Raw genomic sequence first — 13,246 nt, 5'->3', positions numbered from 1 at the left:
CCTATGTCTAGCAGTGGACTGCGATAGGCTGAAGTGAGTAGAAAACATCCGCCAACCCACATTGAAGCAGCGTGGTGGATTAAGCTCTGATCCTTCTCCTACATGGGGAAAGAGGCTTATGCCCAGCACTGGGATATTACAGGCTGAAGCGTATAAATAAATGTATTGAAATGTATTACTCCAGTAGGAAAATAAACTATATGTAGGTATAGCATTATTTGAATTTAATACTATCCCAATAAGAGTATCTAAGGCCTAAGCTATCTGAGAGAAAATATATATTTTGATTGTCACTGGATAACTAGATCAGACAAAGAAATAAATTCTCACTCAGTTTTATATTTTTGTTTTGTACTGTTATCCATATGTGTCAATACACATTCATCACTCGTCTGCATAAAATCTTCTTTTACCGTTAATGAAGGGGGTTGGTCGAATAGAAAACAAAAAGTAACAATCACAATTATAAAGTCAATGACAAAAGATGAGTTATAATACTTATCTATAGGTCTATGTCGATTATACCTACCTCTCACAACGTAAACTCGAAAATATCTTCAGATAAACTTACAGATATAGGTAGTTAAAGAACGCATAAAATTACCTTGTAGGTAACAATTAAAGTATCCATCGACTAACCAATGATAAAACCATACACTCGAAAGTAAACGGCAATTATTATCGATAAACACAAGCGGATTATATCGTCACCCGTTACTTCGGTAGTTCATCGCGGAGCGGGGATTGTCACATAATTACCGAATGTGATTGCCAAATGAATTAGTAAACAGTCGGGCAGGAGCTGAATAGATCGGAGAAGGGGCGAAGCTCCCTCCGGGACCCGGGGTAATTGAATTTGGCGCCAATGAATACGACAATGAATTATTAAATTTAGAGCGGTCGCTTTACCGACGAACTGAACGTTCGAAAACCATCGCACGCAATACACTGCTCCATATCTAAGGCTGTTTGTAACACTGTAGTTCCCAACGAGTAATGTATGTGGGATTATCGTGTATCGTGTGGTTGTCGGGCCGGTTGTGTGTCGAATCGCGAATGTGTTGCAGGGTGTGTGTGTTAACTGGTTAGTTTCGGGTCAAGTCACGCGGTGTTATTTGTTTCATTGAGGGAGATTATCGGGTAATGGGAGCTGTTTGTTATCGTCGATGTGACGGATTTTTGATTTTATTTCATTGTAGCAACGCGTTACGTGACAAATATGATGTCGGTATTTGCAAATTTGTCCGGTTCGGATAGTTCGGGTTGCGTCATACGTAGATGTATTTAAATATATTAAAATGTTTTACTCCATCATCTAAATATTTAATCTCCACGATTGATGGCATGTTTACCAAAACAATTAAAGGATATTGTTCACGATGTCATTGGTAAACTAAATGTTTGCTGGATTAAAATTTTTAAATTCTTTATAAAAGGCTAAAATATTTATTAGATATAATAATAATAATAATATTTATATGTAGATTTAAGGAGAATCTCTATATGAAAGTCTATGAATTAACTTCAACGAAAATATTAAAATTACATCATATGCATAGGCGTCATGGCGAAAATGGATTATCATAATGGATTACCATATATATCTATCCCTAAAAAAATTCCGCAGCTCACCGTCACTTAATACAAAACTTCCATCACGCGATATCACTTCCAATAATCAATAGCCCGTAATTCCGCTCGTGATTAGCCGGCGCGGCTCGGGCGGGGCGGAGCGCCAATCAAGGCAGCCGAGCCAATCGATTGGCCGCCCGCCCGCGTCTTGACCACGCTGCTTTTGTGTATTCTAATTTTACGAGAGGGATTTACGCTTTCGCCTACGGACATTTCGTTTCAATTATACCTTTTAAATATTTAAAAAATTTCCAAGATTCGGTCTGTCCGCTTGGTTTGGGCAGACCAATAAAGATAGGGTTTTGTAGGTTTCTCTGTGTAAAGTGGAGAGAAATGTTTATTTACGCTATGGTTTTAGCCAGTGTAATTTTTATTTATTTCTTTATTGAATAGGTAACATCATTCAATACTGAAAAGAAGAGGGATTAAGGTTTATAGATTTGGTAATGACAGAAATCTTATACTTTTTTGGGGTCACTCATTTCGTCACATTTAAAGCGGAACATAAATAACAATATCACTCAAGACAACACTCCTCGTCAGACCACACTTTTCGTAACACATTCACCAGCCTATTCCTCAAGTCAAGCGCGCGTAAAGACGTTTTTACTTCAAAAAATAAATATAAACACAGTTTTACATGTAAGTTCAAAATGTTTTAGCTACACTCATAGCCAGCATCGCTAGCCGGTGAGGGTACAATAGAAGCCGGTCACTGCAAACAATTCACGCGGGCAATCGATTCGCCACGGTACACTGCGCTGGGGCACGCTGCAATACCTTGACCGATTGTTGCTGTTCAAATGTTGTCAAATTTTCGTTTCGATGTAGCTGAGTGATTACTGTACTTATATCGAAATCATTCAATCCCATACTTGTGTGACTGAAAAGCAAAAAAAAAAAAAAAACCTACAGAACAGATATCTACATACAAAAGTGTCTTTTTATTCGGAACAATGATAACACGACCTTTAATTTCTTTTATAGGCTTGGAAATAGTAGTTAATATACCGTTAAAAGCGAAAATGGGATTAGGGGTTGACAGCGCTCTTGATGAAGTAACGTAAAACTGCCAGAAATATCAAGGTCTTAAGATTTCTGTGAAACAATAAGTTAATAATAAAATCAATGTCATAAGCAATAACAATTTATTTTGTGCCTTCTAGAAATTCGAGTGATTATTCGCCTTTTACGTCAACTAAAGTATCTACCTACCTATAATAAATTGTTGATTTAAAACTGAATTCCTTTCGAGAGGCAATACATTCTAGTAAAATAAACTACATTAGTAGTTCATTTGTATTTCAATATATATTAACTCAGTATTAATTTAATATCAAACATGTAAGAAGCAATTTCTTAGCAGGACTGCAATAAACGCGCCCTCGGGGACCGAGCGGCGCAGGGGCGGTGACGTGTGCCTTGTACCGTGACTATTTGTGACGGTATAAATAAATGAACAAAAAAAAACTAATGTTATTGAATGGCTTTTTAAAAGATAAGAGGTCAATGAACCCGATACAATAAACTTAATATTGAATGCACCCGTCATATGATATTTACGTAATTTTTCTAAGTAAAAATGATGAAAGATTCATTAAGATTTCTTGTCTCACAATAATAAATTGGAGTATTAAAAATTCAACCGTCCTCGTAGCTCTAATAAGTAAATGCATAAACAATTATTATTATAATATTAAATGAATGCTTTGCTTCAAACTCGTTTAAATACATATTAAACTATAAAAAAATTAAAATGACAAAACTTGTACGGAAAACGTAAAATATTTACAATCCAACAAAAGGATCGGAGCGCTCACACCGAGTGCTTGAAAAACTTTTCGCTAAACTCGTAGTTGGACATTTTAGTCGAACCGGCGGTTGAAGACTAATGCATTAGTTGAAGCGTTCGGATGGTGGCTCTGTGACCATGTAGCGTTTAAGAGATGATTGTGGAACAGCGGACCATTACGCAAAACGTAGGACGAAACTGATGGGTAATGTATGCGTCGCCACGGACCTTCAGCCCACCCTGAAATGTGCAGTATCATCCGGGCTTAAGGTTCGAAATCCGCCGCTGATTATTTAAATACAAGGACCCTCCCTCAGCCCGAGAGAAAATATGACTCTCGGTGAAGGAAAGCTACTCGTGCTGGAGAGCACACTGCCACTTTACCGACATTGTTACAACACATAATAACAAACATGGCTTACGACTAACGAGACTCCAGCCATTGTACGCCTAATTCTGAGATCAACTTCTATGATTCCACAATGAAAGGGTAAGCTCGAGTGTCACTTTGGTTGTTTTTTGAGTTTTTCGAAGCGAGTCGAGTTTGAAATCGTACGAGTGTCGCTAATGGAGAGCCTGAGATTACATCGTAATTGTATTCGCCTTTTTTATTTATAAACTACGCTCTTTTTTATCGGGTCAACGTATAATGAAAGTTTGGAAAACTACCTAACATTACTTACTATTTAGTCAGGCAACCATTGCAATGAACATAATCTGATTGAAATAGATTTGGTAGGGAACTGTGTCGAAGAAAGCACGCTATCCAAATTGTTAGTCTCAAATTAAATCGGCGATCATGTCGCCAGCGACGTCGTATATAAAAGCCGAAAATTGCCACACAAGCGGCGTGTAGTGAGTGACAAATATAATAAATATATCGGATAGGCGCACCGAGGCTTCGCTTATCTCATATATTGAGCCAATTCGCAGCCGCCAGCGCCGGCAATTGCCAATTTTCGTGAGATCAGCGCGAGATTGCATTTACACGCCCCGGCGAAAATCGCGACCACTTCACCGGATTCACTCGCTACTGACGCGCTGGAAAAATTGGCTACGTGCAGACATGGCTACGATATTTATTTAATAAGTGCCCAGTACCGCAAACTACACAAAAGGCATCTTCTGACTTTAAAGTAATAATTTCTAATAATATTTTTAGTATTTATATTTATTGCCCACATCATTTAATTGACAGATTATATATGTTTTTTTTTTGAATAAATATAATAGTAATGTACCTACACTGCAAAATGTTCTGATATAATGTCGTTTTGAACACTAGTGGATTACAGTCTACATAAGCACAAATGTGGTTTGGGATTGCTTTAGTACCAGTATCTCGCTTGACTACCTCCCTACATCAAGATAAAAAAGTTAAATTCTGAGACTTTTTTATACAACTATTTCCATAAACTTAACCGCGTCTAAATTTTTAGACTAACTAAAACTCTTCGATACGCTAACTAATTTTGACAGATTACTTTTCTGCAACTAATCTCAAAGGCCCCTCACGGCGTGTCTACGATATTTTTACGATTCCAATCTATGGAGCGTGTACGACGACAGGTAAACAGCGTGATTTAAAATCAATCTTAAGCGCGCAGAGCCGCGGGGCGCGCAATTAGCGTCGACGTTACATTCGCGACGATTTCTCCCAACGAGCCAATTTCACTAGAGAGGATATTTCATTTGTGACGCCTGAGACTGCCACTTGACATACATTTTAACGTACACAAGTATAGAATAAATGTATAAGTTGTCCGTTGTTTTCAGGGCGCCGTACAGTGTGAAACTCCGCTGTCTATATATTTGTTTTATCTTTGGACCATGGCGGGTAAAACAATGTAAAACGGGCATATCTTGGTGTGGACACAAGTGCACATTTAGTTTAGCTGTTTTACGCCAAAAAATTTAAACCCCAAGCCTCAACCCAATTTCTTATATACATTACAAAATAGGGATAGGCATATTTGAAAGAATGAAGACGGAACAAAAAGTGAACCCCCGAAAAACTCACTTTGGAAGATTCAATACATTGTTTACTTTGTTAAATTCTTTTAAATGAAATAAAATTAAAAAAAATCTGTTTGTTAATTAGCTTAACTGTAATATTATGATAAGTTGTTGACTGATGAAAAGTATTTAATGTAAATAATCCTATTTATATTGGAAGATTACAAGGACTGCTTGGCACAGTAGCCGTATTAACTAAGTCAGTTCGATTCCCACTAATGACACACACGTACAGATGTTTATCGTGTACTGGGCGTTTGTGTTTGTGCTTGCGCTTCCGGACCGGAAACACACAGGATTTATTCCGCTGAGGGTCTTGTGACTGTGAGTCGCTAAAAACGCTATTACATAGACTTATGAGGGGTAAGAAACACCCATAAAAGTTAAAACGGCTGATACAACCGGGATTGTCTTGTAATCGGATTAAATTTTGATAAATCAATTACAATAGTGAGTAAGAACTACCAAATGTTGTCTTTAATTTTTATAAACATCGGTTGACTTTTTTGACAATATATTGAAATTTCGATTACAAGAAAAGAAAGAAAAAAGGAAAAGAGGTAATGTAGTTTTTTATACACACGAAATATAAAAATAACATAATTTATATTAAGGAGTAATTAAGCAGTTCTAACAGACAACTTGTTATACAGGACAGGACATGTTCACTATAAACTTGGACATTTATTTCAATTTTAAAAAGAATAAGATATATTTGAAGGAAGAAATCATTTCTTCATACTTCCTAAATTATTATGATAATAAAAAAAGTTTTAACTTTAATTTAAATATTATTGCAAAATTATGATTAAAAAATACCAAACAACTCCGTTATTTTAAACAATGAAATGAATGAATGACATTTCTTTTACACACCTAAATTATAAAAACACATTTGAAGCACATTTTCATCGTTACCTGAATAAAATTGTCGAACAGCTACCATTACATGAAACAAACAAAAAATAAATTGAATTAAAATCAATATAAACATAAACTATAATAATATATAAGTGTTAACTGTATAAACATTTATAACATTACTACATAGCTTTTGCCCGCGACTTCGTCCGCGCGGAACTTTTAAAGGGGAACAATTTTGTCATACACGATTTTTACGAAACTTTAACAGTTTACGCAGCGCACGTTGCGGAATCTCTCAAAAAGAAAAAATCAATCTGGTTTTGAAACATTCTTCACTGGTGCTTCGCTCCTATTGGTTTTTGCGTGATGGTATATAGCGGTCACCAAACCACCTGCCCAGCGTGGTGACTATGGGCAAAGCACATGAGTTCACGTTATTTTTGGCGTAAACTTGTGGAGGCCTATGTCCAGCAGTGGACTGTATAGGCTGTAACTATATAGTCTACAGCCTTCCTCGATAAATGGGCTATCAACACTGAAAGAATTTTTCAAATCGGACCAGTAGTTCCTGAGATTAGCGCGTTCGAGCAAACAAACCAACTCTTAAGATTTATGCTAATTTGCATTAAATACAATAAATATGTAAAGCGGTATTTTTTGTCAGTTTTTGTGTTAAGCACAAATGTTTATTATTGTAAGTACTATTATGATCCGTCTAGACATATTTTTTTTTTACAAAATTAAAAATAGTTTTAACTACCTACTTAGTGGATATATAATGAAATATACATAAAATATTTGCCAACTTTTTACTAGGGGATAATTTTACAATCAAAATTTATATAGATATCATAGTAAAATATAAATTACAATGAATAGGTAAATGTAAAATATAAATTGTTGACAACTATGTATCAAAAAAAAAAGTTATAAAAAAATAAAAAAAAAAATGAGGTTTGATATCATCCTAATATAAAAAAGTTTATATATATGTGGGTACGCCATAACTACCTATCTACATACATCTAGGATGTATCAGTGTATGTTAAACAAAAAAAAAAACAACGTTTTAATCCACATTACACAAAAAAAAAGAAGAAAAAAAAAACCGAAATCAACTCAAAAGCCTCCGAAACACACACAACATTATACTCACTTCTAAGCAAAACTCATATTAATAGTCTAAATTGAATTACAATATAATAAAAAGATCCAGCAGTGAATGATGCGTCGGATCGCGTTTCGTCCACAGTTCACACGGCGAGCTGCGCATGCGCGGGGTGTGAGGAAAACAGACCAAAACCGCCAACAAAACAGTATTATTGAAAGTCTCACTAGTACTGTGATCCCGACAGCGTAAACGCGTTTTAAATATCCTTCAGATTTTCGTTGAGATGACAGTTACTTTACTTTTAATGAAGTTATTGAGAAAATTTTCTATTTCTTGGTTTATTTCTTCTTATATTTAATGCATAGGTTTCTCTGTGCTTTAAAGTAGTCCATTCTAGGGTCGTAATAAGGTCTAATAAGGTATTACTAAAGCCATTGTAATGTTCGTAAATATGGCTGTTTGGCTGTTATGGCTTATTACCATCGAAACTCGATGGGTAGAATGGGGGAAACCTTTGACACTGTTACAGTTAGACATTACAATTTATGTTGGTATTGTAATACAAAATATAATATCTAATTGAAAAAAAAATTGATATGTGTTTATTTTTTCTTTGTGATCGTCGTTGGAGGCTGGATGAGAATTGCGGAAAACCGGGATGTCTGGCGCGAACTTGGGGAGGCCTATGTCCTGTAGTGGACTGCAATAGGCTGAACTGGACTGAACTGGATATGTGTTTTTAAATATCCTGTATTTGTTTTATATAAAAATACATATGTCATTAAAATACTCGTATAAATCAGTTGTCACATCAAGTTGTCAAGTCACGATAAAATTATTAATCTAAGACTATTTTTAATCTGTTAAAACCTGCCGCATATGAATTAACCCTTATTTATAGGTAAATAAAACTGCTATTGATTAACAATATGATAATTCTTAGCGAATTGTTTTAAAATAACTGTAAACTGACGTATTTTTAACAAATAACTCAATTATAATACATACGAGTACAATTACAACCTGGCGTAATCAATTAGTTATTGTCTGTAATGACGATGTCCTTTATTTACAAAAGCAATTGTTTAAGTGTTAATAAGACAATACACCTCAATTAAGACGAGGATGTGTTTGTGTGTGTGTATGTTATAAGTGCGCTTGCGCAACCGATCGACTCAATTGAGGCTATTGTAATATTGTTATTATTAATATATTGAATAATAAGTTATATTTCAATGGTGATTTAATTACTATTTACTATACTGGTATAACACGTTTTCTTAATTAAATACATATATATATCTACACATATATATGTGTTTATATAACCGTGCCATGCTAGTAAGTATTTCATTAACCGTCTTCTGTTTAGTAAAAGTAGAAAGAAATGTTTATCTTGGAATGGAAAAGTGTTTTTGTAACTTTTTACAAGGAAACGATTAAATAACATTATAAATTATTTATTGTTTAGTTTAAACCACAATTTTTTAACATAATTATGTTATTCTTTACACAGATAAGTTGGTATTTAACATAAGTCTAAATGGCTGAGACCAGATTGTACGTGGGAAGAGAAAATTCATTGAGTAATACTTGACTTGATTGTTCGAGACTAACGTTACTAGAAAGTCGACTCAGTATTATACTGTAATTAATTTTTAAATTACATTTAACTGGGTATATATTATATATTTTTTTAAACTTTACGCGATGTCACTATACTGTGTGGCTACGGTACTAAAGAATATAGTCACCCACTCTCTTCCCGTGGGTGCCGTAAGAGGCGACTAAGGGATAACACAGTTCCGCTACCACCTTGGAACTTAAAAAGCCAACCGGTGGCGGGATAACCATCTAACTGCTGGCTTTGAAATACACAGGCCGAAGATGGGCAGCAGCGTCTTCAGTGCGACAAAGCCAGTACTGCGGTCACCAACCCGCCTGCCCAGCGTGGTGACTATGGGCAAAACACATGAGTTCACGTTATTTTTGGCGTAAACTTGTGGAGGCCTATGTCCATCAGTGGACTGTAGAGGCTGTAATGATGGTAATGATTTACGCGATGTCAAATATAAACTTTTACCTAAATGGTTTGTTTAATAAGAAAAAAAAAAAAACGATTGTGTCCTACAGTAAAAAACGTAACTCTCTGTGTTTCTATCTTCATTAACTTATATCTCCCTCTCGACCATTCGCCTCACCTGATCACACTTTTCGTAACGCTCTCGTTACGCATTCACCAGTTTACTCCCCTAGTCAAACGTGCGTAAATAAGTTTGACTTCAATAAAGGTCATGTTATTCAAATTGTTGAAAAGCTACCTTGTTCTTTTTAAAATATTATTTACTGGCATCCCGCCTCGGCTTTGCACGAGTATTGAAATACGAGTAATTTTCAAAAATTTCCCCTAATTTTTTTGAAAATATAATATAGCCTATGTCACACGCGGATAGTGTAGCTTACCAAGAGTGAAAGAATTTTTCAAATCGGTTCAGTAGTTTCGGGGCCTATTTAATGCAAACAAACAAACAATCAAATATTTTCTCTTTATAATATATGTAAATACAGTCTGAGTTGGCCCTTCTTGTCTGACTAACTGATTTATTTATTTATTTATTTATATACACTTTTGCACACCAACACAAAAGTAAAATAAGTTTAATTAGGTAAAAAAAATAATAATAATAAATTTGCATTAGTTGCAACAGGCGGCCTTATCGCTAAAGCAGCGATTTCTTCCAGGCAACCTTTGGGCAGAGGACTAGAATTGATTGTTATTGGGGATATGGGCGCAAAATAAGTGACTGATCGTGACTCTGTTGACGATGTATAGCTGTTACATTTGAATTTCAACCCCTATTGCTCAAAAACACACCTTTGTCTTCAGCATCGATCAAAAAATAACTTAAAACAATATTTTCATACACGTTTTCTCATAGTATTATTATAAGTACTATTTGGTTCAGTCAGTCAAACAGATAGCTAGAAAATATACTTTTGAAGTAGTAAAAACTTAGTAAATAACTCTAATACATGTAATACCAAATAACTAAATACACTTAGGTACATTATACGATCTATTAAGAGATTACGGTAACACCAAGCGCGGGAGGGTCCGCTCCGGTCGTTACGAGGGCGACTTGAAAGCGATACGGTTGAACACGTAATGATGTAAAAACTTGTCGCTCTAGTTTTAATGATATTTCGAGATGCGCTCTTTGAGGACCTCAAAAACTCCGAATTTTGGTGACTTTGTTCGTTAAATTGTGGTACTGTTTATGTATGGTATCATTTATTGAGTTAACCGCTAATAACAATAAGTTAACCGTATTGTGTAGGCTAAGCACCGGCTGTTACGATTTGATTTCCGCTCAAAATGGATATTTGTATTAATTAGTATAAATATTTCAATTCTGTCGCTAAGCTATTGGTTCCGGTTGTTATAATATACACCTGAGAGTAATCGTTGCTCAGAATACGAAATATACTCGCCAGCCCGGAGTAGAGTAGCGTGGTTGATTAAGCCCGACTCTTCTCCTCCATGGAATAGGAGGTTTACCTATATCCGATAGTGTGATGTAATACTGAATTAATCAATCATGATTCACCATGTAACATCTCACTGCTGGCCATTGGCGTCTTTCTCCATGTAGGAGAACTGCTCCACAGCGGGTTGGCGGGTTAATCAATTAATCAAATTCAAAAAATCGTTGTGATGTAATCAATTCTGAATAACCCGCCTGCTTTGTTTATAAACATATCTACTTAGCAGTACCAACCAATCAAAAGAGCTCGTGTTTCAGGTAAACTCTCCACTGTATTTACATTTGGTATCACAAATCAACACACATGAGTTCACGCCATTTTTGACGCAAACTTGTGGAGGCCTATGACCAGCAGTGGACTGCGATAGGCTGAAGTGAGTGAGTGAGTGAGTGAGTGATCACTAATCAAAATTAGTATCTTAGGTCTAGATGAGAATTATTAATAGATTATGATATATCATAATGAAAAATAGGAGAGTTTGGATTTTGGATATTAATTTGCCGCGCTGTCACCGTGAGTTAGCAAAAACGTATCATGGATTTCCTCTAACATAAACTACCCCCTTCAAAGAAGGTCATACCTATCCATAATATGTCAGTTACTGGCTGTTATACAATACTTTATAACAACTCTTGCTGTGGGTAATGCTGATACTATATACTTACAATGATAGAGTTCATTTTTTTTCTATCCAACTTGTTCGGCAAACAAGTATACGGCTCACCTGGTGGTAAGCGATTACCGTAGCTTATAGACGTCTGCAATACCAGAAGAAACGCAAGCGCGTTGCCGACCCTCAATCCCTACCAAGAGCCACCTTACCCACCACAGGAACAAAACACTGCTTGAAAGCAGTATTATTTAGCTGTGATCTTCTGTAAGGTCGAGGTACTACCCCAGTCAGGCTGCTCCATATTTTGAGCAGGAAATTCCTACTGTGCCCTACCTCAATTATATATCATTACTATTTTGCACTCCTTCCCTATATAAACTATAAGTGTACGAAATTTAATTCTCCTCCGTCCGCGTAATTTTCGTAAAAAGGGGTACAAAGTTATTAACATACTAATATAGAAGAAGAATCCTTGATAAGCCTCTGTTAAGACTCATTTATATTATATGAATAATATGTTGAATTTGCTCTTCTTGTATCGTAGACTGACTTTACCTGTCAAATTCAATTGCAAATTGACTTTTATTCAATGAGACAAAAAAGTAACAATTCCTATGAGGCTGTAATTAAAAGTACACAGAATAGATAAAATATACCAACTAAGTATTATTATTATTATATTATATTTTTATATATTGAAATTTATTATTGAATATAAAACTAACAACTATAACTTTATACTTTAGTAACAAATTAAAGTAACTAAAAATAAATGATTCCAATAAAAAAGCTAAGACGCCAATTAAACATTGCGCTCTTGAGTTCACGTGAGTTTTGGCAGCTATTACTAATTGAAGGGCCTCGTGTCCCTCGCGTGACCTACAGGCAGGGACGGATTCCGTTATAAAAGGCCCCTGAGCAATGAAATTGTAAAGTCCCCCATAGCTTACAAAGTTATCAATTATCTTAATTGAGAAAAAAATAAGTTACGTGTATTTTTTATTATTATTGGTAAAGCTAAATTTGCCTAACGAATAAAATAATTTAATGTCAAATAAAGATTGAGGCATGAAATCTGTGCTTGTGCTCAGTATTTAACCAATAAATAACGTTTATCATTAATATTCGTGTCATGTTTATAGGTGAAGGAATATATCATGAGATAAAGTCACGTAGTTAAGTTTTTTTTTATATAAAATTTTGACGTTCGCGGTCACCAGTACTAGAATATCCATGACCATGGCGCTTGCATAATATCAATGTTTCTAGAATCAGAGATTTAATTAAACTCTTAAACTTTAAAGAATGCATTAATCTACTTACTATACCCAAAGGTTGTCTGGAAGAAATCGCTCTTTTAGAGAGAAGACCGCTGTGTACATCTTCCTCATTATACTACTTTTATTTGTATCTTTAAATGGTGTAAATAAAGAATATAATTATTATATCACTACTTACTACAACTTTAGATTTACTTTTATCACAGGTCTCTAAATAGTGAAGTTCTCGGCAATTCCTACATCGCCTCAACGATGAATCCAGCCCTGGCCGCACTAGCTCCCCCCGGCGGACTCGATACAATTACCTCAGTCGCTCGTCGAGAATAATTTAAAAAGAACAACACATTCCACTGGATAACATAGAAATATTGGAATTTTCTCGACCCTAATTT

General features: G+C 35.2%; 1 protein-coding gene across 1 annotated transcript in view; it reads right to left on the bottom strand.

The window, feature by feature from the left end:
* The window catches only part of LOC123661179 (visual system homeobox 2-like), a 133,096-nt gene that overhangs the window by 72,345 nt on the left and 47,505 nt on the right, over nucleotides 1–13,246 (bottom strand). Inside the window, exon 3 of the mRNA XM_045596165.1 lies at nucleotides 6,359–6,379. Within this exon, the coding sequence (XP_045452121.1) occupies nucleotides 6,359–6,379 (21 nt within the window). The remainder of the gene's footprint in view (nucleotides 1–6,358; nucleotides 6,380–13,246) is intronic.

Source organism: Melitaea cinxia, chromosome 16 (assembly GCF_905220565.1).
Source record: "Melitaea cinxia chromosome 16, ilMelCinx1.1, whole genome shotgun sequence".
NCBI classification, from domain to species: domain Eukaryota; kingdom Metazoa; phylum Arthropoda; class Insecta; order Lepidoptera; family Nymphalidae; genus Melitaea; species Melitaea cinxia.
Note: the sequence above shows the minus strand (reverse complement) of the source record. Positions and strands in the feature narration are given on the sequence as shown.